General features: G+C 47.6%; 1 protein-coding gene across 2 annotated transcripts in view; it reads right to left on the bottom strand.

The window, feature by feature from the left end:
* Positions 1-27,240, bottom strand: part of PCMT1 (protein-L-isoaspartate (D-aspartate) O-methyltransferase) — a 278,511-nt gene that overhangs the window by 159,376 nt on the left and 91,895 nt on the right. For both annotated transcript variants that reach the window (XM_085612478.1, XM_085612477.1), the window contains exon 3: positions 1,713-1,744. In XM_085612478.1, coding sequence (XP_085468604.1) covers positions 1,713-1,744 — 32 coding nt within the window. The remainder of the gene's footprint in view (positions 1-1,712; positions 1,745-27,240) is intronic.

Raw genomic sequence — 27,240 nt, 5'->3', positions numbered from 1 at the left:
GAACAGGATATATGAAGGATTAGTTCGGCAGCCGACATAGTCACACTACAATGCCACCATCTTGCCGAGCGCCAGGCCATGCCCCCAAGTTAAACTACCCTGCTTCCGTGACTTGTTTCAAGGAAAAGCAGACCAAAAACAGAGATTCAGGAATATATGAGAGAACTTAGAATGGCAACGCTTTAGTGGCTCCCAAACTGGTGCGCATCTGTTCGCAAGGCCCCTGGCTTGTTTTGAAAGCACTACTGGAAGAGAAAAATCCTTCACTCGGAGCTTAGCCACCCAAGAACATTCATGCAACAAAGGTGTGCCTTCTTAAGCTGGGGGTGAGAAACTCAAGCCCAAGTGAAATGCTGTGAAATTCAGAAAGATTGCACTCTACAACCACTGTTGTGTTATTCTCCACTCCCCCCCCCCCCCCCCCGATATGTCCCCCTGATTCTCTGTTCAGGAAAATGGAACTTACGGACATTGGGAGGAAATCTTGGAAGGGCATCGACTAGACACTAGGGAGGAGACATTGGCTCGGTTTCTTGCACAACTGAGAGTCTCCCATAGCAGCAAGAAGTTTCTTTTCACACAGTGTTGCAGTCAAGAACTATTTGCAGGGTTTAGAGGAGGAAAAGGATAAAGGATCTAGGGGCAGAGAGTCTTCTTCAGGTTTTGGTAGGGCATCTTCTGGGCGTTGGGGAGAGGTGTACGGGGATTAATTGGGGTTAAGGTTTATCAAACTGAACTTGTATCTTTGCTCTTAATCGTTCCACTGCCCACTTTCTTTCCCTTTCAGCCAGCACTGGACAACATGCATTGCACAGAAGCTTGTTGTTATGGGTGATTCTTATATATATGGACGCGACTATTCACAGGGCTCCTGAGGGGGTTTGTAACATCATACAGGGTTACTGCTTTTTTCTTTTGCTCTAGGTTATTGGTACTCGAATACTATTAAAATGTAAAATGCTTTATATTTCGCAAAGTATGTTTGCAAAGACATTCAGCCTGCGATATGGACTCATGACACCTGTGGTGGTGCAGTGACTGGGCATAAAAGGAGTAAGCATTCTGGAGAGTTCAGCTGCCTACTTCTGGTGCTCTTTCAGCACAAGCCATTCTTTCTGTCACGCTGTGCCAGTCCCTCCCATTCCTTCACTTAGGGTATCATAAACCCTAAAAACCACCGAAAAGTAGATTAAAAAAAAAACTGTTAAATTACTGGTGCTGGGCTGTTGTATCGATACAAATGGGAGTAGTTTTTTTCCTTTGTTCAAATTGAGCTTAAGTAACTTCTCAGCACAAGTGATGGGCAGGGTTTATTTCCATTCCTACCAGGCAATAGATGCAAATGCTTAATAAGTACAGCGTATGGGAACCTGAGATTGCTTCAGAACGTTTAGAATGCTGGCAGTGAACTGTGATTTGTCTGGATTGGAGGTTCAGTGCATGAAAGGTAAAGCAAACAAACAGCCGACCTGTTTAAATATCTGGTGGATAAGAGGAGGGAGCCAAGTAAAACACTGCAGACCCATTGTCAAACCATAACAGATGTTAACTACCTCCACTAAGGCAAAATATAACAGGCCAGGAAAATTATGTTTTTAAAGCCCTTCTCAAACGTTAACCACTGAGAGACTAGGGGCAATAAATTCTTAGAACTTAATCAAGTATTCCATAAATTATTTTTATCCATACATAAGTAAGCAACTTCTCCTTACCATATGGGGAGCGCTGATTGTTGCTTGAAAACCTGTAACCAGAAAGAAGATTTGCAATAGACATTAGTACCTACTGTAAGTCCTAGAATGCAACAATACTTTTTTCAGGTACATTTTGCAATATTATTTTAGCTTTCATTATTAATGTACACACAAATTATGAAAATGCGCATACCCATAATGCTAATTATCTATATATAAATTACCAGTGTTGTACCTAAAAGGAGCGGTCTCAAACATTTCAGCACTGCCAGTCATGTTCCAATGAACAAGATCCTAGTTGTTTAGACAATTGTGTGTCTATTCAAAATGACAATCACTGCAATGCATATCACTGATCAACATTTCTAGTATGAGTTCTAATAAACTACATGTCCCAGTTTCCTAGTGCTACATCGGTGAGTGTTATTCATAAACAAAAGATTGTTTGGATTGACGCTGTGTCGCTGAACTCATCTAGGAGACCTAAAAACACTGCGTGTGCAGGACTGCTCAGTGGACTAGTGTCAGGGTGGAGGACCAACTGGCTTTCTAATGCCCTGTTGAATTGAACCCGGTCCATGCAACATCAGAGGGTTAGAAATACAAACTCTGCGGCTCTGGGGACCCATAGATTTTGTATAATTTGGTGCCCAATGAGGGGCCATAGAATTTCCACGACTGAGTTGTTTTTGATGACACTCAAACTACAAATACACTGAGATGTTCATTGTAATATTGGTTACCTTCTTCAGATTAAATAGGAAACCCCTGTTTACTGAATCTTGGCTTTAAAAAAAATTCTTCTCCTATCTACGGTTTCTACTATTTGTAGCTGGCTACTGTTTGGCTAGGAGTAAATTACAGTGCAGCAGTTGCACAACATCTCAGAACAGACCTGTTCCCAACAATGGGGGGGGGGGGGGGGGAGGGGTCTAGTAACATTTGTGGACTATGCATATGCTATATAGTGTTTGAGATCTTATAAACATGGGACAACTTTGATCGTAGAGATGCCGCAACGGGTCACTTTCATTCATGTAAACTGACACCCATACCTGCACAATATAGGGCATTATCTGTACTTAGAAGCTCCTTTAACTTATCAGGAAGAACAAAATTGCCTTGGTTGTCAACTACCACACACCCATCAGAATGTCAGACATGGTTCTCACAGTAAAGATGGAGCGACATGGCCCTTACTGGCGGTGTACACACCTTTTTCTAATCCACAACAACTACAGGCTAAGAGATTATAAGATTAGTAAATCAAACAGTGTCTCTATACAGAAGACTTGGACATTATGTACTAAAAAAAACATCTAAACAGCAGTTCCTGTAAGATGTATGACCTTACAACGCGTACCTTTACCACACATCCTTTACCAAGCATATGCCTTGTCCACACAACTTTACAATGAAAACCAAGTATATATCAGGAAGTGAAACATATATATATATATATATATACATATACATATATACATATACATATATATATTCACTGAAAAAAAACATAGGTTTCACACGTTATAGTTAGGAATTAGCATTTAAAAAACCTTGCAAATTCACTGAAGAAACCATAGGTTTCACACGTTATAGTTAGCGGAAATTTTACTGATAAAAAACCAATGAAATTCCCCCGTTATAGTTAGTGCAGGCAACTATAACTCACGCGACCGCAATCCTCTGCTGATGACATATGTGTCTTTATGAAAAAAAAATATTTGTAATATATGTATAGCTAAAAATTTATGGAAGAAGACATGGGCAAATAAGTGTCTAAATACAGTATTAGCATCAGCAGAGGATTGCGGTCGCGTGAGTTATAGTTGCCTGCACTAACTATAACGGGGGAATTTCATTGGTTTTTTATCAGTAAAATTTCCGCTAACTATAACATGTGTGAAACCTATGGTTTTTTCAGTGAATTTGCAAGGTTTTTTAAATGCTAATTCCTAACTATAACAAGTGTGAAACCTATGGTTTTTTCAGTGAATTTGTACGGTTTTTTAAATGCTAAGTTACTTTACGCCATTCGTGGCGTGCGCGCCCACTTAACGCAGTTCGTTCCGTGCGCGCACGAAGCGCTTCGCGCACCGTGCGCGCACAGTGAGCACGCGGTGCGCTTTGAGCACCGCGCGCCCACTTTACGCAGTTAGTGCCGTGCACGCACGGTGGGCACGCGCATGTTACGCTAGATGGGCCATGTACGCACGATGCGCTTCATATGTCCACATGGAGGACATATGATGCGCTTCGTTGTGAAAGGTAATATTTTAATTTTTCACTTATCTCTATAAGCCATGCACAAATGGTGCACTTCGGGCACCATTTGCACATGGGGTGGGGAGAGTGTGGATATATATTTTTTTTTTAATAATTTTTAACGTACGCGTATGGTAAGCGTAATCGGCGAAATTATCGAAAAAATAAAAATTCCGTTTTTGGCTTTAGGGGAACTTTGGGGACTCCCTCAACATGGCTAGGTGCTTAGGAGCTGTCTAAACAGCCCCTTTACATGTATTTGTATTTGTATTTGTATCTGGGTTTTGTATCGCGCCAACTCACCGACAGGTCTCAAAGCGCTACTGACCAAGTACAGAACAAAGATGGAGGAGATAGAAGGTAACGGGTCTAGCAATTTGTTAATGAAGTGGGAACGCGTTCTTGAAGAGTAGAGTCTTCAAGGCCTTCCGGAAGCGGAGGAGATTGGGCTCTCTACGAAGAGCCTCTGGCAGCTTATTCCAGTTGATGGGGGCCTGTACTGAGAACGATCTGCCTCCTTTGGTCGTCAGCTTAAAGCGTGGTTGAGACAATACGAAAGAGCCCGACGATCGCAAGACGCGTTTGGGTTCGTGGAGCTCGAGCCTTTCCTTTATATAGGTTGGCGCCTGTCCATGTAATGCTTTATGGCAGATGCACATGCTTTTGAACTCCACTCTCTGCTGCATGGGTAGCCAATGTAATCGATGGAGCAAGGGGGAGGCATGGGTCCTCCTTGGAACTCCAAAGACCAGGCGTGCTGCGTCGTTTAGAATGACCTGGAGACGGCTGATGGAATACTTCGGAAGGCCGAGGTACAGCACATTTCCATAGTCAATTCTAGACACTATTGTGGCTGACACGATGGTTTGCAGCATATTTCTCGAGAGCAGGGGGGCAAGTTTGCGTAGTTGCCTGATTAAGTTAGTGCAGCAGCCAACTACAGCAGAGACTTGATTAGCCATTGAGAGATCTTGATCGATTTTCATCCCAAGACTCTTGACATTGGGGCAGGATTTAGGGGCAGGGCCTAGCTCTTGGGGCCAGTATAGATCACTCCAAGGGGACACAGCAGTTGAGACAACCAGGACTTCTGTTTTATCCGGATTGATTTTCAACAGATTAGACGACATCCAATTCACTGTGAAGCGTAGGATGTCTTTGGCCTCTGATTGTGCCGATGAAGTGTTGTCGATGCTCAGCAGTAGCTGCGTATCGTCGGCATAGTTAAATACTTTGCACTTCATCTTAGCCAGCGACTCTACCAGTGGTTGCAAGTAGAGGTTGAATAGCAATGGCGAAAGCGCTGACCCCTGCGGAACCCCACAAACTAACCTGCCCACCTCTGAGACCTGGTCTGCCAATTGGATCCTCTGCGTCCTTCCTGTTAGAAAGGCTGTGAACCATTTTAGCGCCTGTCCCCCTATCCCGAACCCGGCCAGCCTACCCAGGAGCAGTGCATGGCTGACAGTATCAAACGCTGCTGAAAGATCTAATAATATCAGCGCGCATGGCTTTTTACCGTCAGCCATGCACCTTAGCTCATCCAGTACCGACAGCATTACTAGCTCCGTGCTATGATGTGCGCGGAAACCTGCTTGCCGGTCGTGGAGAAGGTGGTGACATTCCAGGAAGGCTGACAAGGACTTAAGTACATGTTGTTCTAGTACTTTTGACAGGAATGGTAGCTGGGATATTGGCCTATAATTCTTCAGGCTAGATGGGTCGGCTCCCGGTTTTTTTATCAAGGGTCTGACACATGCCTCTTTAAAGGTGGATGGCAGAAGTCCAGTGGCTAATGAGGTGTTTAAAAGGTCTAAGATCTGATCCTCTAGAAGCGGTATTGCCATCCGAAGGGTGTCAGGCGGGCAGGGGTCCGCAGGGGAGCCAGATTTAGTGGACGCTACTAGTTTCCTCAGAATACTAAGGTCAATGTGGGGAAAGTCAGTAAAGTTAGGAGAGGGTGAGTCTGGGGGGGGAGGTTGTACGACAAGAGGGACTGGGTTGTTCTTCTTAATCTCAGACAGGATGGTCGCTACCTTACCCAAGAAGTACCCTTGAAAGGTGTCACAATCAATCTGGGTATCAGTCTTTTCCTCTTTCTTGCTTAACTCCTTCAGTATTTGAAAGGTCTCTCTCTGTATGTTGGTGGCATTCTTAATACGCGTCTCATAATACTCCTTCTTTGTTATAACAATAAGCTTTTTGTAAGCTTGGAAAGACTTCCGGTATAGCTCCCTGTCAGTGGCCCTTTTAGATTTCCTCCAGCATCTTTCGAGGTAGCGAAGCTTTCTCTTGTTTTCGCGTAAACCTTCAGAGAACCAAGGGGCTCCTTTCTCTACCCCTTTTATTTTTTGTACCTTTTCAGGGGCTAGTTCATCAATGGTTGACCTAAGGGTAGTTGTTATCAGGTAGTACTTGGAATCTAGATCGGTGCTATCAGCAGGAAGTGTAGAGTTCTGAATGTACTTGGGCATGGTCTTGGATAGAGTCTCGACATTCACCCTTTTCCATTGGCGCACTTTTTTAGTTTTAATGGGTAGTTTAACCTGGCAGATCTCTTGCGGTAAATCATATAAGATAAGGTAATGGTCTGACCAGAGACAAGGTGAGACGCTGGTGATACATGCTTTTGGGGATGAAGACCAAACAAGATCTAAGGTATGGCCTTTAATGTGGGTTGGAACTTCCACTAGTTGTTTCAGTCCAAGAGTAGTCATGATGGTCTGTAGCTTCTGGGCTGATAGGTCTTGAAGACTTTTATCCCAATGGACATTAAAATCACCAGTTACCAGAATGTTTTTATAACGTGTGCAAAGATCTGAAATGATTGGATGAAAGAGATCGTTGAACCCAGGTGTGCTTTGGGGGGGGCAGTATACTGTTAGGATGATGAGGCAGGAGTTGTTCATAGTGATTTTTATACCCAGTAGATCAACAGTGTTGGTTGTCTCGGCTAGGATCTTTGTTACCCTAAATGGCTTTTTAAAGATCGTTGCTACCCCCCCACCCCGGGTACCCTCTGGTCGATTGTGCCACACCATGTCATACCCGCTGGGAAGGGCAGCAATGATATCCGGGGAAGAGGCATCACTCAACCATGTTTCAGTGAGTGTCAGGATATCAATGGTCTCATCCTGTAGCAGGGTAAAGATCTCTAAATGATGTTTCTGCAGCGACCTGGTGTTAAGGGTCGCTAACTTCACAGGGGCTAAGAGGCTATAATTCTTGCACCTAGAGCTATACAGGATGTTAAGTTCTTTGAGTATGGCACCTGTACTCGGAGATAGGGTATATCTGTCGGAGTTCAGTCCTAGAAGGTCCGCTGATGTATAGCAGGTGCGTGTGCCAGAGTCCCTATGCCCTAAGCCCGGTCGTGCGCGGACGGGCGCAGACGGGCAGGACTCTGGCACGACTCCGGCGCAGCTCCGGCGCGTCCGCTGATCGCGTCCGCTGCGCGGAGACATCCTAGCCCGTTTTTATAGCGCTGACGATGTCCTGGCTCACCTATCCCAACCCAAGATGGCCGCCAAACTCGACGCCCAGCGCTCTCGGCCTCGCAACTCAGGCGAGAGTGGGACTGGGGCTGGAGGGAGGGGGTAGGGGTGAGAAACCAGGCGCTGCTGAGCTCTCAGGGGTTATGGCTCCTCAACAGCACGCCCGCCGCAAAACATTAAAATTCACGGGACTAAATAACATCCCAGGTAAGCTGTTAAAAATAAATCAGTTTTTGACAAGAATAGATAGGAGACCTCCCGGCTTCCGCCTCAGGAGGGAAAGGAGCGTACAATGTCAGGAATTACCAGTTCCTCACACCTGGCGCCTTTTATAGCGCTGACGATGTCCTGGCTCACCTATCCCAACCCAAGATGGCCGCCAAACTCGACGCCCAGCGCTCTCGGCCTCGCAACTCAGGCGAGAGTGGGACTGGGGCTGGAGGGAGGGGGTAGGGGTGAGAAACCAGGCGCTGCTGAGCTCTCAGGGGTTATGGCTCCTCAACAGCACGCCCGCCGCAAAACATTAAAATTCACGGGACTAAATAACATCCCAGGTAAGCTGTTAAAAATAAATCAGTTTTTGACAAGAATAGATAGGAGACCTCCCGGCTTCCGCCTCAGGAGGGAAAGGAGCGTACAATGTCAGGAATTACCAGTTCCTCACACCTGGCGCCTTTTATAGCGCTGACGATGTCCTGGCTCACCTATCCCAACCCAAGATGGCCGCCAAACTCGACGCCCAGCGCTCTCGGCCTCGCAACTCAGGCGAGAGTGGGACTGGGGCTGGAGGGAGGGGGTAGGGGTGAGAAACCAGGCGCTGCTGAGCTCTCAGGGGTTATGGCTCCTCAACAGCACGCCCGCCGCAAAACATTAAAATTCACGGGACTAAATAACATCCCAGGTAAGCTGTTAAAAATAAATCAGTTTTTGCTCTTTGTTTTTTAACCCCCTCTCAGAGTGCGAGAGAGAAAATGGCGGCCGCCACTTCCTGGTTTCGACCGATTTGAATGTTTACTAAGATCTAACAGCCAATCAGAATCGCGCACGTCACCGTACGCGTACGGTAAGCGCACCGTAAGCTGGCTCAGATATATATATTGATTTAAAGGCTATTTTCTCAGAATCTACTGAACAGATTTACACCAAACCTACAAAAGGCACTTCCTTGACCTGTAGACTACCTCTCTGCCAAATTTCAAGTAACTCTCTTCAGCCGTTCGGGCTGTAGCTGTGTCTAAAGAACCTATGGAAAAATGCATAGGAAAAACGCGTTTTGGGACCCCCCTTTTTTCTCAGCCCCCGCTTGACGAATCCCCCCGAGACTTTCAGGGTAGGAGCGGAGCGTAGCGCCCCACCTATTTTGAAAATTTCGCGAGGATTCGTCGACCGGCGCCAAAGTTATTCCAAATAGAATGTTGCGGATTTCCTATGGAAACAGGGTCCTAACTATAACTATCTACTGGCGACCGCCAGTAGATAATACTGGCGACCGCCAGTAGATAATATATATATATATATATATATGAAAATCCAAACAGCTGTCTCCCACCTCCAACCGGCGAGGAAGAAGCACAAGGACACCAACTCGTGCTTCACAGGTATTTAATGTTAATCAGCACCCACACAGCACGCCATTACGCGTTTCGGCCACCAGATGGCCTTGATCACATGAAGTAACTGCTGAAACATTAGGCTTTTATAATTCAAGAGCACTCTGTAATCTCGTGATGCTTGTGTCCATAGACATGGAAAAAATACATTGGTTTCAAAATAATTCTGTTTTTTGATGATGAAATACATGCAACAAATACATATACATTGGCAATTGTACCAGCATGGGTCTGAGATGTTGTATGGTTGTACTGATCGGTAATATCTGCTTCTAAATACTCTTCTATGTTGACAATAATATCACGACCTTGTAAATGCATGTTATTTTGCAAAGGTTTAAGGTGCAATAATAAGTTGTGCAAATACGCGATTGTAAGTGCAAATTCTGATACCTAAAGTGCAGAAAAGTGCCATCAAGGTGCAACAAGATGCAAATGTGCAAAATACGCAATGGTAGTGCAAACAGCAAATAAATGTATATTAATACATATGATAACCATAAATGATGTCCTTAACTGATGCACAATCAGAATTCGATGCAACAATTCAACATATGATTATATATATAAAACTGTGTGCATCTAAGTATATCACTCTTATGTCTGGACAAAGCTAAACCTCTCTGAAGGGCTACAAAGATAGTGAAACACATGTTGGGGGTTGCTTTTATTCATTCCAGGTTGGCTTGGATGGTATTTTTGCAATCCAGAGCTGTAACACTGAGCCTGGAATGGTACAAAGCTTTTGTCATTTTACAGTTTGGCGTGGATGGCACTGTGCTAATCCTATGCCTAAAAACAGTGCTAGAAAACCAGACATTTGAGGTGAGCAGAGTGTCGCAGGGTGCTCTTTACAGGAGCTGCCCCCCCCACCCTTAAGCTTGGGAACTACCCAGATTTCTTGGTGTGTATATATATATATATCACTAAAAAAACAGTTACATGGACGCTATAGTTGGACTCAGATTTCACTCGTAACAAACTAGGGAAATTCAGCAGTTATAGTTAGCTGAGCAAACTATAACGCTCCCGCAATGCACTGCTTATGACCTCACATATTAGATCAGTCATGGCATGCTCAGTGACATCACATGATCACCGATGACATCATTGTTTTCTAAAAGCTCGAGTGTTAAACATATATACCAAGGTACAACAAAAGTAAAAATAGTATACTGGGTGTACTACTAAAGAGTGATACTACTTATTTTACATATATAATGCGAGCGGCAGTGTGACTGTGTTTATCCGTGTGTGAGTGCTTGTGTGAGTGACTGTATGGTTGTGTGAGTGGCTGTATGGGTGTTTAAGTGTGTGTGTGTGTGTGTGTGTGTGTGTGTGTGTGTGTGTGTGTGTGTGTGTGTGTGTGTGTGTGTGTGTGTGTGTGTGTGTGTGTGTGTGTGTGTGTGTGTGTGTGTGTGTGTGTGTGTGTGTGTGTGTGTGTGTGTGTGTGTGCGTGTGTAGCTGTGTGGGGTAGTGGCTGCGTTACTGGATGTATAGGTGTGTAAGTGACTGGATGGTTGAGTAAAGGGCCTGAATGGCTGTATGAGCGAGTGGCTGGCTGGGTCAGTGGGTGTATGGGCAAGTGAGTGCCTGTTTGAGTGAGTATTTGGTTAAGTGAGTTGGTAGGGGTAGCTTTATTTTAGAGTTAATGCTTATGTGAATAAATGTATGAGTGTGTGTGCGCGCATGGATGAGGGGCTGTGTTGAAGGGCTGTATGGGTAAGTGGGTGTATGAGTGAGTGTGTGGCTGTATGGGTAAGTGAATGGCAGTGTAATTGGCTGTGTGAGTGAGTGGGTGAGTGAGTGGGTGTGTAAGTGGCTCTATAGATGAGGGAGTGGTTAGGTGAGTACTTGTATGGGTATGTGAGTGACTGTGTGGGAGCATGAGAGGTTGTAGCCATGTGAGTTTATGTGTGAGTGCTTCTGCGGATTAGGTCATCACTGATGTCACTGAGCAGGTCATGAGTGACGTAATATGAGGTCATAAGCAGTGTGGGGCATAAGTTATAGTTATCTCAGCTAATTGTAACGGCTGAATTTTGTTGGTTTTGTTAGAGAGAAATCTGAGCGAAACTATAAAATCCCTGTTACCTTTGTTTTTTTGAGTGAATTTCTAGGGTTTTCTAAATTTTTATTTCCTAACTGTAACCTGTAACCTTTGAGGTAAGTGTCTCAGTGGGTCTGCGAGGGAGTGAGTCAATGGGTGTGCGAGGGAGCAAGTCTCTCAGTGGGGGTGCGAGGGAGCGAGTGTCTCAGTGGGGGTGCGAGGGAGCGAGTGTCTCAGTGGGGGTGCGAGGGAGCGAGTGTCTCAGTGGGGGTGCGAGGGAGCGAGTGTCTCAGTGGGGGTGCGAGGGAGCGAGTGTCTCAGTGGGGGTGCGAGGGAGCGAGTGTCTCAGTGGGGGTGCGAGGGAGCGAGTGTCTCAGTGGGGGTGCGAGGGAGCGAGTGTCTCAGTGGGGGTGCGAGGGAGCGAGTGTCTCAGTGGGGGTGCGAGGGAGCGAGTGTCTCAGTGGGGGTGCGAGGGAGCTAGTAGGTGCCTCATTGGGTGTGTAAGTGTCAGTGGGGGTGCGAGGGAGCAAGTAGGTGCCTCATTGGGTGTGCGAGGAGTGAGTGGGGGCCCAGTGTGTGTGCGAGGAGTGAGTGGGGGCCCAGTGTGTGTGCAAGGGAGTGGGTAGGTGCCTCAGTGGGTGTGCAAGGGAGGGTCTCAATGGGTGTGCAAGTGAGGGCGGGAGTGTCTCAATGGGTGTGCAAGTGAGGGAGGGAGTGTCTCAGTGGGTGTGCGAGTAAGGGAGGGAGTGTCTCAGTGGGTGTGCGAGGGAGGGTCTCAGTGGGTGAGCGAGGGAGGGAGTGTCTCAGTGGGTGAGCGAGGGAGGGAATGTCTCAGTGGGTGAGCGAGGGAGGGAATGTCTCAGTGGGTGAGGGAGGGAGGGAATGTCTCAGTGGGTGAGGGAGGGAGGGAATGTCTCAGTGGGTGAGGGAGGGAGGGAATGTCTCAGTGGGTGAGGGAGGGAGGGAATGTCTCAGTGGGTGAGGGAGGGAGGGAATGTCTGTGGGTGAGGGAGGGAATGTCTCAGTGGGTGAGGGAGGGAATGTCTCAGTGGGTGAGGGAGGGAGGGAATGTCTCAGTGGGTGAGGGAGGGAGGGAATGTCTCAGTGGGTGAGGGAGGGAGGGAATGTCTCAGTGGGTGAGGGAGGGAGGGAATGTCTCAGTGGGTGAGGGAGGGAGGGAATGTCTCAGTGGGTGAGGGAGGGAGGGAATGTCTCAGTGGGTGAGGGAGGGAGGGAATGTCTCAGTGGGTGAGGGAGGGAGGGAATGTCTCAGTGGGTGAGGGAGGGAATGTCTCAGTGGGTGAGGGAGGGAGGGAATGTCTCAGTGGGTGAGGGAGGGAGGGAATGTCTCAGTGGGTGAGAGAGGAGTGTCTCAATAAGTGTGCAAGGGAGGGAGTGTCTCAGTGGGTGTGCGGAGGAGGGAGTGTGTTCTGAATGGGTGCGCGAGTGGCCCCAGTGAATGTGCACGAGTGGCCCCAGTGAGTGTGTGCGAGTGGCCCCCGTGTGTTTGAGTCGCCACCCTCCCCATGGCAATTTTTGCCCCAGGGACCGCATTCACCAGGGCCCAGCCTTACCATTTATATTTTAAATGGGGGACAAGGGCCACATAGCCCCCTCTCCCCAGGCCAAATTCAGTCCTGGTGACCCCATTCCCAGGGACCCGGCCTTAAAATGTTTGTTTTTAAGGAGGAGGGATATGCGGGCCCTAATCCCCAGGCCAATATCAGCCCCGTGGACCCAATCACCCAGCTTCAAAATGTATATATTTTTAATGGGGGGAGAGTGACGCGTAGCTCTCCTCCCCAGGCTGATTTTGGCTCCGGGTACCCCATCCTCCGAGGCCTGGTGATAAAAGAAGTTTGGGAGGGCCTCATGGCCCCGCCTCCTCCCCTGGCCGATTTCGACCTCGGGGACCCCCGCCCCCAGCCATGTCTCCTTGGTTCCCTGGGCACCCAGTGTGCAGTATGGTGACCGCAGAGGGAGCCTCAGGGCCTCCGTGGTCCCAACCGGCTCCCTGCCTCTTGCGGGAGCCAGCACTGCTTCTGCACGGATGGAGATTCTGGAATGGCAGCTCTGTCCATACAGGAGCAATTGTTCTCCCTCTTTGCCTGCCCACATGTATGCCAGCAGGGAAAGATTAAACCTCCGCTTCCAGCGGGCAGGAGCACTTTCACTCCTTTCGCCCGCTGAAACCGAAATGTTTGCTTTTGCTTGGCGGGAGCTGTCAAATCTTTCGCCAAGCAAAAGCAAACAGCTATGTCCCAAGGTTGAGCACCCTGGGACATAGTAGTAGCCGACCCTGAGGGGATGGCAGTCCCCAGGACCATGTATGGCTCGAGGAGAGGGGCCCCTGCTCTCTTGTTCATGGGCCGCCCTGGGGAGGTCCTTGTCTCCGGGGCCCTATGTGGCCCGTGAGGGGGCCACGTGGCCCTCTCCCATTTCTAAAATATTTGTGTTATTTACCTCCGGGGAGGTGGTGGCCCCCCCAGGGCTATCCACACAGCTCTTCCATCAAGGTTTGTTTAGCCCCAGGGAGGTTCGTGTCCCTGGGGCTTGCAATAAAGCTTCAGGAGGGGGGCCCTGTGCCCCCTCTCCATTTGTACAAATAAAGCCCCGGGGAGGTGGTGGTCCCTGGGGCTACAAGAGATTAAGGGGAGGGGGAGGTCCGTGTGTCTTTCCTTTTTTTAACAATGCTCCCAGGACCTGGCCCACCTGGGGGATCTATTCAAAACAAACGCTGGAACCCACGCTTTTTGTTTACAAAAAGGTTTGCCACGAATAAGTGGCTTCATAGATACTGTCCTGCCACTCCACATTTGTGTGCCACATACTCCTCGGGAGTGCTCCGCAATTTCTTGGAGAGTGCATATTCCACGAGTCCTACCCTCACATAGCAGAAGCACTCGCCTGGAGTTCGGCACCAACAGGTGGGACTAGGCTGTTTGTGTTTACACAAGAGTGCATGAACTGTCGCATTGGATTGATTACCATCACCTAAGGCTGTGATTTATTAAAACTCAAAGTTGCTTACTTATTGAACTAACAACTGCGGCCATTATTTTCCTATTGTGGGGGAAGCAAGGGTTATGTCGCACACAATGTGCAGTGGCAGGACTGTATCTATGAAGCCACTTAATGCATGAATAGAACAGTCCCTGTATGTTCTAATGCCTGTTGAGGAGTGATGGACTATTGAGGCATTTAACCATGAATGAACTAAATGAGGGGAAAGACTGGGCTGCCATCAGGAATACAATCACGAGACAGAACGCTAATATGGCCGCTGAAGAAATTAACATTCACTAAAGGACGACAGCAGTCCATAGTCGCTGGCCACGATGCAAATCCCTCCAATGGGAATGATGTTGTAGCCTTTTAAAGATCTCAAATTTTGTATACCATCAGCATTTTTAATTTATAAGCATTGGGGAAGGCATTATAGCAGAAACGGGACTGCTTTAATTAAAATAAACTATTAATTTACCCAGTGAGTGCTCCAATATTTCTTTGGAGAGTGTATATTAGGTGAGTCCTACCCTCACATCAGCACCTGCCTGGAGTTTGGTGGGACCAGGGGAGGGTGGGTGTGTGTCTGAGTGTGTAGTTTCACTTACCCAAATATACTTACATTGTCATAGTAATGTTTATGCGTAGTAAAGGCTTACGCCTGGTAAAGGCACTGCTAGGTAAAGGATACGTGGTAAATGATGCGCTATAAAGGCTGCTTACCATTCTTGTAAGACCTGCACCAGGCAAGTTGCCATACAAGCAACCGGTCCACTGACTAGAAACGTGATCATGGTGAAGGTGCCTGTGAAATACGTTGAAATTGCCTTCTAGATTGCTCACAAGACAAGCCAGTTGGAATTGGTGTACCCTAGCGCAACACCCCAGGACAAGCATAGAATTTGTGTTTCAATTTTTTATTGAGAACAATGTCCCTTGATAAAATGTCACTTGTAGAGGAATGCAGCACATGAGGAAGTACATTTGCATGTCTTTATACAGACACATATGGCACCCCTTCATTAGCAGTTCTTCCATATGTATTAGGAAAAGTACTAAAACACGGAGCTACACCAGCTCTGGTCTAGGGATGAAATGAATGGGGAATAGTTTTCACAATCATTCCGAGCAACATTCACAGAGAAGCAGCAAATTTGGCCACATGCCAGAGACTCTCAGCAATCCCTCTTGAAGAATAATTTTGGAAACGTATACATCTGAGATCACAAGCAGTCGACCCACACACTTCATAACTAAAGGCAAGGTGGAGGGTTCAGGTAAAGAAAAAAATATTCTTTAAACTAAGAGGAAAAAAAAGTAAAAGGGTGAGAGACAAAAACAGATTGGATCGTTATTAACTAAGGAATCCAGCAGGGATAGTTACAATTTGATGGACTGAAAAGATTAAAAAACAGGATCGGTTTCAGTATCGGTATTCCGATAGCCCTCCTTCCTATTCTTTTCAAGATTTTGACAGTATTGGGACAGAAACAAATGGACCGGCTGAGTATCACAGAAAATAGCACATAAAAGTGAATCATGACAAAGCAAAGAACGGTTCCAGATAAAAGATGCTGTTCAAAAAGAAGAAAGTAACCATACTGCGGAACAGAACTTAAGCGACAATGCTTCTAGACAGCACAGCAGAAGTGACAATAGTCTAACTGATTAATACATGCAAGTTGAGAAGCTAGACATTTAAATCCTCCAGACAAAACTTGAAGCAAAAAAACACAGGTGGCAGGAGACCTGCTGTGCACAATTAAAGAGGTATTATGACCACATTTATCTGATGGTATGGCATCATTCTTCAGGAACTCGACTGACCTCCAGAGCTGTTAGGGATGCACCTCGATATGAGGGGGTAATACGAGGTGCATTTTCCTCCTCAGTGCCTGAAGACATCACAGAAATACATTCAATAGAGAGGGCTTTGAAACCAGATAAGGCCTTGTAACGCATGTCATTCCTTGATGGAGTATGCAAAAAATACAGGCTCATTATCTTCTGAAGACAGAAGATAAGCACGACATAAAAGCCATCTTAGATCAACTAGAATATCCTTATACCACCTTGTAGTTCAACCATGAACAAACCAACTGCTTTTTAATGGATATCAATTGTTTTCAATTATTGCCCTTGGGCTACAATAATATCCCTGGCTAATTTCTAGCACGCATTTAGGAGATCTTACAACCAGATCGTCCACTGACAACATTTATATCACAGACGATGATATGAACACACCTAAAGAGAGAGTGGACAGTATAGTCTGGCATATGCTGGTCACTAGTTACAGTGGCCACCTTGCACCAGTCCAATTCGACTCTTATGGTAGATAGGTTTAAGACAACCTTTTAAAGAAAGCTATCCTAGTGTTAACTGTGGAGAGCAGCCTTCAGGCTAAGTCTCTGAGGAATGTTAAGCAGCTTGTTTTACCTTATAATCTCTTGAATTACCAAATGAAAGGACACCACACAGGTATATATATCAAATATATATGTATTTATTTCTAGACACACTCTACTAATCTCTTTATGAGGTTAGAAGCCGGGAACACATTCAAATATCAACGTTTCGCAATAAGTTAAGCACAAATATGGCTGGGGCCCTAGGGGCGTACCATCCCATATACTAAAAAAAAAAAAAAAAAAAAAAAGAGGTTTAGGAAAGTCGACTTGCAGAGGGACACGGCCTAGGGCCTGTAGAATCGCTGGGGCTTCACTAATCCACCCAAGGCAGGTAAGTAAAAGACCCATGGGAGACGCGTGCAGTGTGAGAACACAGGTGCGGGTTCCCTATTGATTTCAATGGAGCAAGTCGCGGTTGGATTTTTTAAGGTTTTAGGGTACTTCGAGGAAGTCTACAAGCAAGCCAATTACAAGGTAAGTAATTCGAGGGCCAACACACACCAGGGCACCGGAGTGCACGAGTTACCTCACCCAGGGAAGACGGGTGCATAGGTGTCTTTTGGTGTTGGGTTGCGTCGCTGTTTTCTATGGAAGCCAAAGAAGATTTGCTGCTTGCGAAGACTGAAGAAGTGTCCGGTGGAATCCAAGGCTGGATTCAGGATGAAGATGACCTGAAAGCAGAAGGGACAGTGTTCACAGTCACTTGCCAGTGACCCGGGCCAGGAAGATGGATGCCCGCGGAAGTCGGGTGATCAAGGGTGTTTTGACTCTTCGCCCACGAGGACCAGGAGGCATCGACGATGACCAGCAGCTGGATTCGGAGTGTCCCACGACGTCTGCAGGTTAGTGAGGTGTCGGCAACTGGATTGGAGCCAACAAGCCTTGGCAACAGAAGTCTCTTGGAAAGTGAAGAAAGCCAGCGGTGCAGACCAGCAAGGTCTGACGGACTCACCCAGCGAGGGTAAGTGAGGGCAGACCTGGAGCAATTTGGTTCGATTAGAAAGTCTTCAGGGGACCCACAAGCCAACGGGCAAGGGATCGCGAATAGGGGTGGGCGGAATTTGCGTAATCGCGTTACGTAAATCTCCACGAAACGGTAAAAAATCTCCGCGAACATGCAGAAATTCCGCGAACACGCGGAATTGCTTGTTCGCGATGCTTTTTTTCTGTTCACAGTTGCTGTTTGCGTGCTCGGGGAGAAATATCTTGCGAACACGCATTTTGAGAACGCGAACAAGAAAAAATGTCGCGAAGTCGCGGAAAGCAGAATTTTGGGCAATTTCGCGTTCTCCTCGGAAGGCGAAATTACCGAAATTCCGCAAATTCCGCGAGCGGAACGGAATTTACCGCCCAGGCCTAATCGCGAAGACGCCCCATGAGAAAATGATTTACAGGAGCCCACGGTCACTCGGGACGGGGTAGGCCTCCGGTTTTCGGTGCACAACCTGCTGGAGGATTGGGCCACAAATGGTCCAATGCACAAGTTCGTAGAACGTTGTGAAGGGGTTGCACTCTACAATAGTGCACGGTATCCGGGTATTGCTGTTCCTCGTCACTCGTGGGGTCCACTCGCCTCTGCTCTGCTGGGGACTCACAATGGCCGTCGAGAAGTCAGGAAATCCACTTCCGGGGCTGCAGGGACTTCGGACTCTGGCGGGAGCGGGAAAGTTTGCGACCGTTAAGTAGAGTTTTTGGTGCCTCCCAAGCAGGGGAGTCCCTCCTTGACTCCAAGGGAGATTCTTCTGTCTTCCAAAGGTAGTGGAACGTCGAAGGGCCAGGATTCTTCTTGTAAAGCGTCGTCCAGGGATATCTGATTTGCAATGGCAAGGGTTCCCTATCTTATACTAAAGGAAAGGGAGGGACTAGCTCTAGGACACCTACTCTGGGAGGGTCAGGGTAGGTGGTGGTTACACCCACTTCCCTTTGTCCAGTTTCGCACCAGAGCAGGGACAGGTAGCCCCTGAACCGGTTTGAGCTGGCATATGCACAGAGGAGCCTCCTGCTCCCCCAGTGCAGGACTTCAAAGCACTCTAGGTGTGCAGCCACCCAGCCCCAATACACTAAATCCTGTCTGGAAGGTGGTGACACCTCCCTGTGACAGAATGCCTATTGTTGGGCCTCGTCCACTGCAAGTTTCAGTCAGCAGCAGGAGGGCAGCCCAGTGTCTGTGCTGGTGGCATCCATTTTGTGATGCCAGGGCTCTTTCAGATTTCTACCGTGTTGTCCCCTCTAGAAGGGTGGGATCATACTCCCACACCAGTTACTGGTGTGGGGGTATGATTCCAAGTTGTTTGACACCAAACACGACATGTTTTGATGCAGTCATTCCTAAGTTAGCATTTACCGGTAGGTTATAATGCACTTAAGAGTATATGGTTTAACCGCATCCACAAACAGCCACAGAGAATAGACTCTGCCAGCTGCAGAGGGGTCCTGCTCATGCAGAGGCACCCCCTCACATTGTAAACCAAGCACCCTGCCATCAGGATTGATAGGGCCTGCCTTAGGGGTGACTGATAGGTTTATATGTGTGTGTGTGTGTGTGTGTGTGTGTGTGTAAGGTGAGATATAGGAACCTATACCTCAGTGAGGAGTGCTAACACTACCTCACCCAGGCTGCAGTAGCAGGCCTGTGGTGTCAGATTTAGTCTCCTTCCCAGGGGTGGCATAATACATGCTTCAGCCCCTGGTAGGCCTGTGAAGTACCTATGCCCTTGGTACCTAGGGTACCATATACTAGGGGCTCATAAGGTACCACCGTATCCAATCACTAGTGCATCTAGTATGCACTCAAAGTCGTTTAGAGAGAACAGAGACTGGGGCCCTGATTGGCAGGGAGCCAGCCAGAAACCAGTGTTAACATCAGAAAAAAAGTGGGGGCAACACAAGTGCAGATCCTACTCTCCTACACACAGTTACAAAATTAGCATAAAAAATATCTGAAATTGCTTAATTGAATGTGATTTTTCTTGGGTATTAATTATCCAATGAGGGCAAGGGTCTTCCTTTGGACTTGCAAAAGTGTGCTACCTTAAAATGTCCAAATACATTAAAATTACAAGCCCGGATAAGAATTAGTAACTTTGCGAGGACTTGCCGCACAATGCCGAGCGTGTTAACCCCTTGTACACTTTGATTTCTTCCACATTTCCTGAAAAACAATGGACTGAACAACAGTTATTTTCGATGGACTCCAAGCAGACATGTTAGACAAAGTATTTAGAGTATGGATAACAAGATAATCCTAGTCATTGGGATTGCCCCTAGAACCCCAGGTTTCACTTGCATATTTTACAATGAGGGGCAGTTTCTCACAAATCACATTTTTACGTCACAGCTGAGGCATGGTTGGCAACCACAGAAAAAATTATTGTTGTGATTCAGGAGGCCACAATAAAAGAGTGTCTTTTGGCAGAGAGTAAGTGCATAATTATAGTTTCTCCTATTCTTACGCAAAAAGAACTATTGATGGACAGAATGCAGAACAAGGTCATACATTCACCCCAGTACAGAGATCTGGGCCTAAATCCATTGTTTTTTTGCTCACCCTGCCATTCCAGTTTGGACAAAGCCATATGCAAATCAGTCTCGACCCTGTGCCCAATGGGAACAGTCCAGCCCGAACTGCCAGGCCAGGTCCTCCCTGGACTGGAAACAAGCATCCTAGGACTGGTTTCGGGGTTTCACCCCTCTTCAGCCAGGATAGCTTGATTACAGTGGCATGGAGCGCACGGGTCTCACGCCTTAGCATCTCCTATTCTTACAACAGGAGCAGTTACCGAAGCAAATATACCCAATGCTCGTGCTGTACACCTGCATTGGGCAAAGAGGCAATTTCCTTGAGTGCAGTTGATGTACAATTTTACGCACGCAAGGATTTCTTCAATTTACATAAAAAAATACAACAGTCTCCTAATATCTTACCCACTGAGATCAGAGAAGTTTTTTTATATACCGAAGGCTCTGCACAGCCTACTACTTGTACTAAACAGAAATTCTCTGGCCTTGCACAGGAGTGCAAGGTATTTTCAAAGACTGCAAATTCCAGTCCCTGCATACTCACATTAAAACGTTAGGTTATTGCACAGCACAACTCAAAAATTCATGCTTTGTTGTTTTCCCTACAGGTTGATCCAGCAGTTTAAACACCAATTGTGTCCGATTCATCCTTCTGGGTGCAAGGTTTTAATGTCAATTTAGGATATTGGCACATAAACTGAATCAAAAACTCAAAGGGAAATCCATAAAAATAGACCGCTCTGGGGAAAGGTGGCTGTTTTACAAGAGATGCTTCCACTGGTCCATGTTCAATATACCATGGCCCATAAAAGTGAGTCACTTCACACAAAAAGGGAACTGTGCAACCGCCTTAACAGCAAAGGCAGCGGTTCATACTTTTAATGTAGCACTGGTAACCAAATCTCAAAGATTGACACAGACATTTTGGAATCCATAAGGGCAATAGATAAAGGGGAAAAGCTTCCAGATAGCCATCTTACACTCTCAGTTCAGATAACATTCCAACAGCATCCTTGCCTGGAGTTGGAGATAAAGTAAAACCAAATGAGCAGGTTAAACTAGACCTAATTAAAGCAACACTAGGCTTAAGCTCAGCTTTTGTGGATAGTGTGGGTGAAGATAAACCTACAAGAAGAAGAATTAATACTACAATCTCAGCTATTAATACTCCTGCTAATAAGAACCTGTGCTTATTGTGTTTATCAGGTTACCTGGCTTCTCTAGAATCAGACTGTTAAAGTTTGCAGCATGCCGATTTCATTAGTGTGCTTTTACTTATGCAGATGACAAACTAAGTTCATAGATCATGTGGTGCAATTATTTACAAAGACTTTGAGAGTCTTCCCTATCCTTCAAGTCCCAAAGTTCTCTCCCCCCTTCATTTGTAGCCAAGTATGTCCATTCAGAGGATGAGTAGCTCCGACATGGCACTCTAGCTCTTTTTGATCTCCTGAGCACAGTTTGTCCACTTCCACTGTCCCCCATCCTTAGTATCCTCCAGGAAAATACTCGGATCTCCTTCCATAGGCAATCGTGATCTTTCTCATTCTTGCCTTCTCGGCCAATAGTCCTCAATTTATATTTGGCGTGGAACAATACTAGGCCCTGGCTTGGAACCAGGCATGACTTTTTTGGTTTACTACAAAGTCCAGGTGCTCCAGTAGACGAGTGGTCAGATATGTAGGATTGGACACCAACTTCCTAGACTGACCCATTAGAATTTCATCCAGGTGACATGACTGCTCCTGCATGTACGCAGGTACGAGGAGACCACAGTGGTGGCAACCCGCCTTTAGAGGTCACAGGCCTGGTTTCCAATCATGCTACAGATGACTGTGGACTTCCCTATCCTAATCCTGCCATTCACATAAGTAATCCTAGCCCCAGGATGAGAGTCACACCCTCTCATAGAACAGGGACTGCTGGTACTTATAGCCTGGAGGATTTCAGGAGACCTGGGCAAACCTCAGGGCTTTCAGCAGACGCTTTCCGGCTCATATCGGAGTTGTGGGCATCTGGGACAAGGAAAGCATATCGACTGGCATGGGCGAAATGGGCTTGTTAGTATGTTTGACTGGATTGTGATCCAGTTTCAACTGTTCTAGTGCATGGGAATAATCTGACAGAATTGTTCGCCTCAGGTTTGTCCTCTAGGACAGTTACTTACCTTCAGTAACGCATTCTCTGGTAGAGATTCCATCTAGCCACAGATTCCTTACCTGTGAATTTCCCAGGTGTCAGGCTGGACCTTGGAACTTTTGTTTGAGCAATACCCCTTACACGCGCCATCATGTGGCTCCACTCAGCTCCGCGTGACATCGACATCGTTCACGTCTGTTATGACGTTGCGGTCACCTATATAGGCGCCATCCAGGCTCGTGGATGTTAGTACTTTTGTTTTTTCCATGGCAGACGCGCAGACCCACGAAGTAACGGACGTAGTTGTGTGCAAAACTAGAGCCCTGAAAAGGGGAGTAACCCCTGCAAAAACAAAATCAGTCCGCAAAGCGGGGAGGCATGGGTGGGCCTGTAAGAAATCTGCAGCTAGATAGAATCTCTACCAGATAACGCGTTACCAAAGGTAAGTAACTTGTTCATCTGATGGAGACTAAGCTGCAGACGCCTTAACTTTGAATTAGATACCCAAGCTATACTCTCCCGGCGGTGGGTTGTGGACCAAAAACTCACACTAGGAACTCCTGCAGGACGGAACGAGCAATATGCCCATCCCTGCGGACCTGACTGTCCAGGCAGTAATGCTTGGCAAACGTGTGCAAAGATGTCCACGTTGCTGCCTGAAAGATGTATAGGACTGGGACACCCCGAGCCAAGGCCTTTGTCGCAGCCTTTCCCCTGGTGGAATGGGCCAGTAATCCCTCAGGGGGCTGCTTCTTAACCAGGGCATAGCAGATCTTAATGTAGAGAACATCCCATCGAGAGATGGTCCTTTTCTACACTGCCCAACCCTTCTTAGCTCCCACGTACCCCACAAAGAGTTGATTGTCCACCTGGAACTCTTGTGAGGTCAAGGTAGAATGACGAAAATCTTTTTGAGACCAGACGGTGGAAACCCTGCTTCCTCTTCCTTAGAGGGATGCAGCGGAGCAAAGAAGGTAGCCAGCGTGAGACTGACCCAGATTAAATAGGGTCACAACCTTTGGCAAAAATGAAGCACAGGTGTGAAGCACCACTTTGTCTGGTAAAGACATCAATTAGGGAGGCGTACAAGATAGAGCCTGCAACTCACTCACCCTTCGGGCAGATGTTATCACCACCAGAAAGGCTGTCTTGATAGTAAGCAGCTGGAGGGGACAGTTGTGTAAAGGCTCGAAGAACAAGTTACTTACCTTCGGTAACGCTTTTTCTGGTGGATACAGTATCTGCCTGTGGATTCCTCACCTTGTGAATATCCCCTGCGCCAGCATTCCACTGAACTTTTCTTCCCCAGCATTCCACGTCGACGACATCATAATACACCGGCTCCGCTCGCGACTCCGATCGACGTCACCGGAGCCATAAGAAGCCCACGTCGGCGTGATGACGTCAGTTCCACCCATTTTTTCCCCGTGCCTTCGAGGCGAACAGGTGGACTAACGACAGACTCAAAGTATACACAGTATACAATACACCAACACATATGCATAGCATACAAAGAAAATGAATGCTAAATAAACAAGCATTTCCTACAATTACACAACAAAGCATAAAAGCATATCAACAAGACCTATTTCATGGTATACAAAGGTGGACAACGGGGAGGCGGGTGGGTCAGTGAGGAATCCACAGGCAGATACTGTATCCACCAGAAAAAGCGTTACCGAAGGTAAGTAACTTGTTCTTCTGATGGATACATCTGCCAGTGGATTCCTCACCTTGTGAATAGATTCCCACAGCAGTCCCCACTCCCGGAGGAGGGTGTCCACCTTCCTATCCCAGAAAGTCCTGTAACACAGAGCGCGCGAAGTGACCCTCCCTCCTCATCTCAGAGTCCAAGCAATAATGCTTTGCGAAAGTATGGAGGGAGGCCCAAGTCACGGCTTTACAAATATCTGCCACAGGAACACCCCCGGCCAAAGCAGATGTAGAGGCTTTAGCTCTAGTTGAATGCGCTCTAATGCCATCAGGAGGAGTCTTACCAGCCAGGGCGTAGCAGATCTTGATGGTCAGAATTATCCATCTTGACAGCGTGCGCTTGTGCACCGCCTTACCCTTAGAACGACCAATGTAGCCAATAAAGAGCTGGTCATCAAGGCGAAAGTCCTTGGTCCTATCCAGATAAAAACTAACAGCCCTCTTCGGGTCCAAACGATGGAGTCTTTCCTCCTCTTTAGAAGGGTGAGGAGGAGGGTAGAAAACAGGGAGAGTAATGGACTGCCCCAAATGAAACGGAGTGACTACCTTTGGCAGGAAAGCAGCCCTGGTCCTGAGAACCATCCTTTCAGCATGCAGAGTAAGGAACGGAGGTTTGGAACTAAGAGCTTGAAGCTCACTTACCCTCCTTGCCGAGGTTATGGCCACAAGAAAAACCACCTTAAATGATAACAGCCTCAAAGGACAAGTATGAAGAGGCTCAAAAGGGGACCCCATTAGAAAGGTTAAAACAAGATTAAGGTCCCACTGAGGCATTACAAATGGAGTAGGAGGAAACATGTTTGTAAGGCCCTTGATGAACCTCAGAACAACCGGAGATTTAAATAGCGAAGGTTGATCAGGGAGGCACAGAAATGCCGATAAGGCCGAAAGATAGCCCTTAACCGTGGCCACAGCACAGCCCTGCTGAGCCAAGTAAAGAGCAAACTGGAGAACATCAGAAAGATGGGCTTTTAAAGGGTCAACGGACCTCTCTCCACACCATTTTACAAACTTAGACCACCTGTAGGAGTAAACGGACTTGGTGGAGTGTCGCCTGGCCGATAAAATAACATCCACCACATCAGGTGGGAGAGAGAAGGAACTCAGGTTGCCCCGTTCAATCTCCAGGCATGAAGGTGTAAGCTCTGGAGGTGGGGGTGTAGAACCTGCCCCTCCGACTGCGAGAGGAGGTCTGCCCTCAGAGGGAGACGGAGCGGAGGGCACGAGGAGAGGTGGAGAAGATCTGTATACCACACCCTTCTTGGCCAATCCGGGGCGACCAATATGACTTGGGCCCGGTCTTGGCGAATCTTCCTCAGAACCCGAGGAATCAAGGGTATGGGAGGAAACGCGTAAAGGAGTCGTGAGCCCCAACTCAACTGAAACAAGTCCCCCCCAACGCCCCCTGCATCGGATACTGGAGACTGCAGAATGACGGGCAGTGCGTGTTCTCGAAAGTGGCGAACAGATCCACCCGAGGAGTTCCCCAAGTCCGAAAGACGTGACGAACTACCTCCGGATGGAGCCTCCACTCGTGGTCGGCGGAGAACTGCCGACTGAGACTGTCCGCACGCACGTTCAGCACTACGGCCAGATGATTTGCCATCAGACAAATCTGATGGTCCTGAACCCAGGACCATAGACGTAAGGCCTCTCTGCATAGACAAAGAGACCCCACACCTCCCTGCTTGTTGAAATACCACATCGCGGTCGTGTTGTCTGTCAGGACTTGAATCGACTGACCGCGAAGGGAAGGGAGGAAGGCCTTGAGCGCCAAACGAATCGCCCGCAATTCCAGAAGGTTGATGTGAAGCAACCTTTCCTCTGGAGACCACAGACCCTTGATCTCCAGGTCCCCCAGATGCGCACCCCACCCTAAGGTGGATGCGTCCGTTATCACTGTGGCCACCGATGGAGATAGATGGAAGGGCTTTACCTGCGACAGATTGCCCTCTACACTCCACCAAGACAGATCCGCTGCAGCTTCTCTGGAGATCTTGACTGACTCCGAGATCCCCGTTGTGCTGATACCACTGCTTGCGGAGACACCACTGGAGCGCCCTCATGTGCCAGCGTGCATGGTTGACCAACAGAATGCAGGAAGCGAACAGACCAAGCAGACGAAGGACCTTCAGAACTGGAACAACCGCTCCACTGTGGAATAAAGGGACCATCTCCTGAATGTCGAGAATCCTTTGAGGAGGAGGGAATGCTCGACACACAGTAGTGTCCAGTACTGCCCCGATAAACAGGTTACGTTGAGAGGGCACCAGGTGAGATTTGGGCACATTGATTGAAAAACCCAAGTCGAACAACAGCGGAGTTGTCACCTGCAGATGACGCCGCACCATCTCTGGGGACTCTGCCTTCAGAAGCCAGTCGTCCAGGTAGGGAAAAACCGGAATCCCCGACCTCCTGAGATGAGCAGCCACCACTGCCATCACCTTTGTGAAGACTCGAGGTGCGGTAGTAAGACCAAACGGGAGGACCGCAAACTGGTAATGTTGCGACCCAACCGTAAAACGGAGATACTTCCTGTGCGACTTCAGGATTGGGACATGGAAGTACGCCTCCTGCAAGTCGAGCGACACCATCCAGTCTCCTTGCTGCAACACTTGAAGAACCTGCGCAAGGGTCAGCATCTTGAATTTCTCCTGTCTCAGGTAAAAGTTCAAGATTCTGAGGTCCAGTATAGGACGCAATCTGCCGTCCTTTTTGGGAATCAGGAAATAACGGGAGTAGCATCCCTGACCCCTTTCCTGCTCTGGAACCACCTCTATCGCACCCTTTTGAAGCAGGGCTAGAACTTCTTTCTGCAGGAGAAGCAGATGGTCTTCCGAGCAATAACCTTGGCAAGGAGGGTAAGGGGGAGTAAACTCCCGAAAGGGAAGGGCGTACCCAGTCTCCACGAGGTTCAAAACCCAAAGGTCTGTTGTAACCAATTTCCAACCCCGCAGAAAGTAGGACACCCGACCCCCCACAGGTCTTACATGATCCGGGATGGGGGATCTAGGGCTGCTTCCCTGAGGCCTCATTGGGAGCAGAGGAGGAGGAAGAAGAGGGGTTGCGTCCAGAACCTCTCCGACCCCTTTGCCTCCCTCTATAGGACATAGAGGGGATTCTGCTGCTGCTGCTGCTGGGGCTGCCAGTAAGAGCGAAAAGACGATCGCCCAAAGCCCCTAAATTTTCGAAAGGTCGAACCCTTTGCCGGTACTTGCAGGCCCAAGGATTTTGCAGTCAATCGGCTGTCCTTAAAACGCTGAAGGGCAGAGTCCGCTTTCTCCCCAAACAGCTTCTGACCATCAAATGGAAGATCGACCAGCGTAGCTTGAACATCCG

The sequence above is a fragment of the Triturus cristatus genome, chromosome 6 (genome assembly GCF_964204655.1).
Source record: "Triturus cristatus chromosome 6, aTriCri1.1, whole genome shotgun sequence".
Classification (NCBI taxonomy): domain Eukaryota; kingdom Metazoa; phylum Chordata; class Amphibia; order Caudata; family Salamandridae; genus Triturus; species Triturus cristatus.
This window is presented reverse-complemented; position numbering and strand designations above follow the sequence as displayed.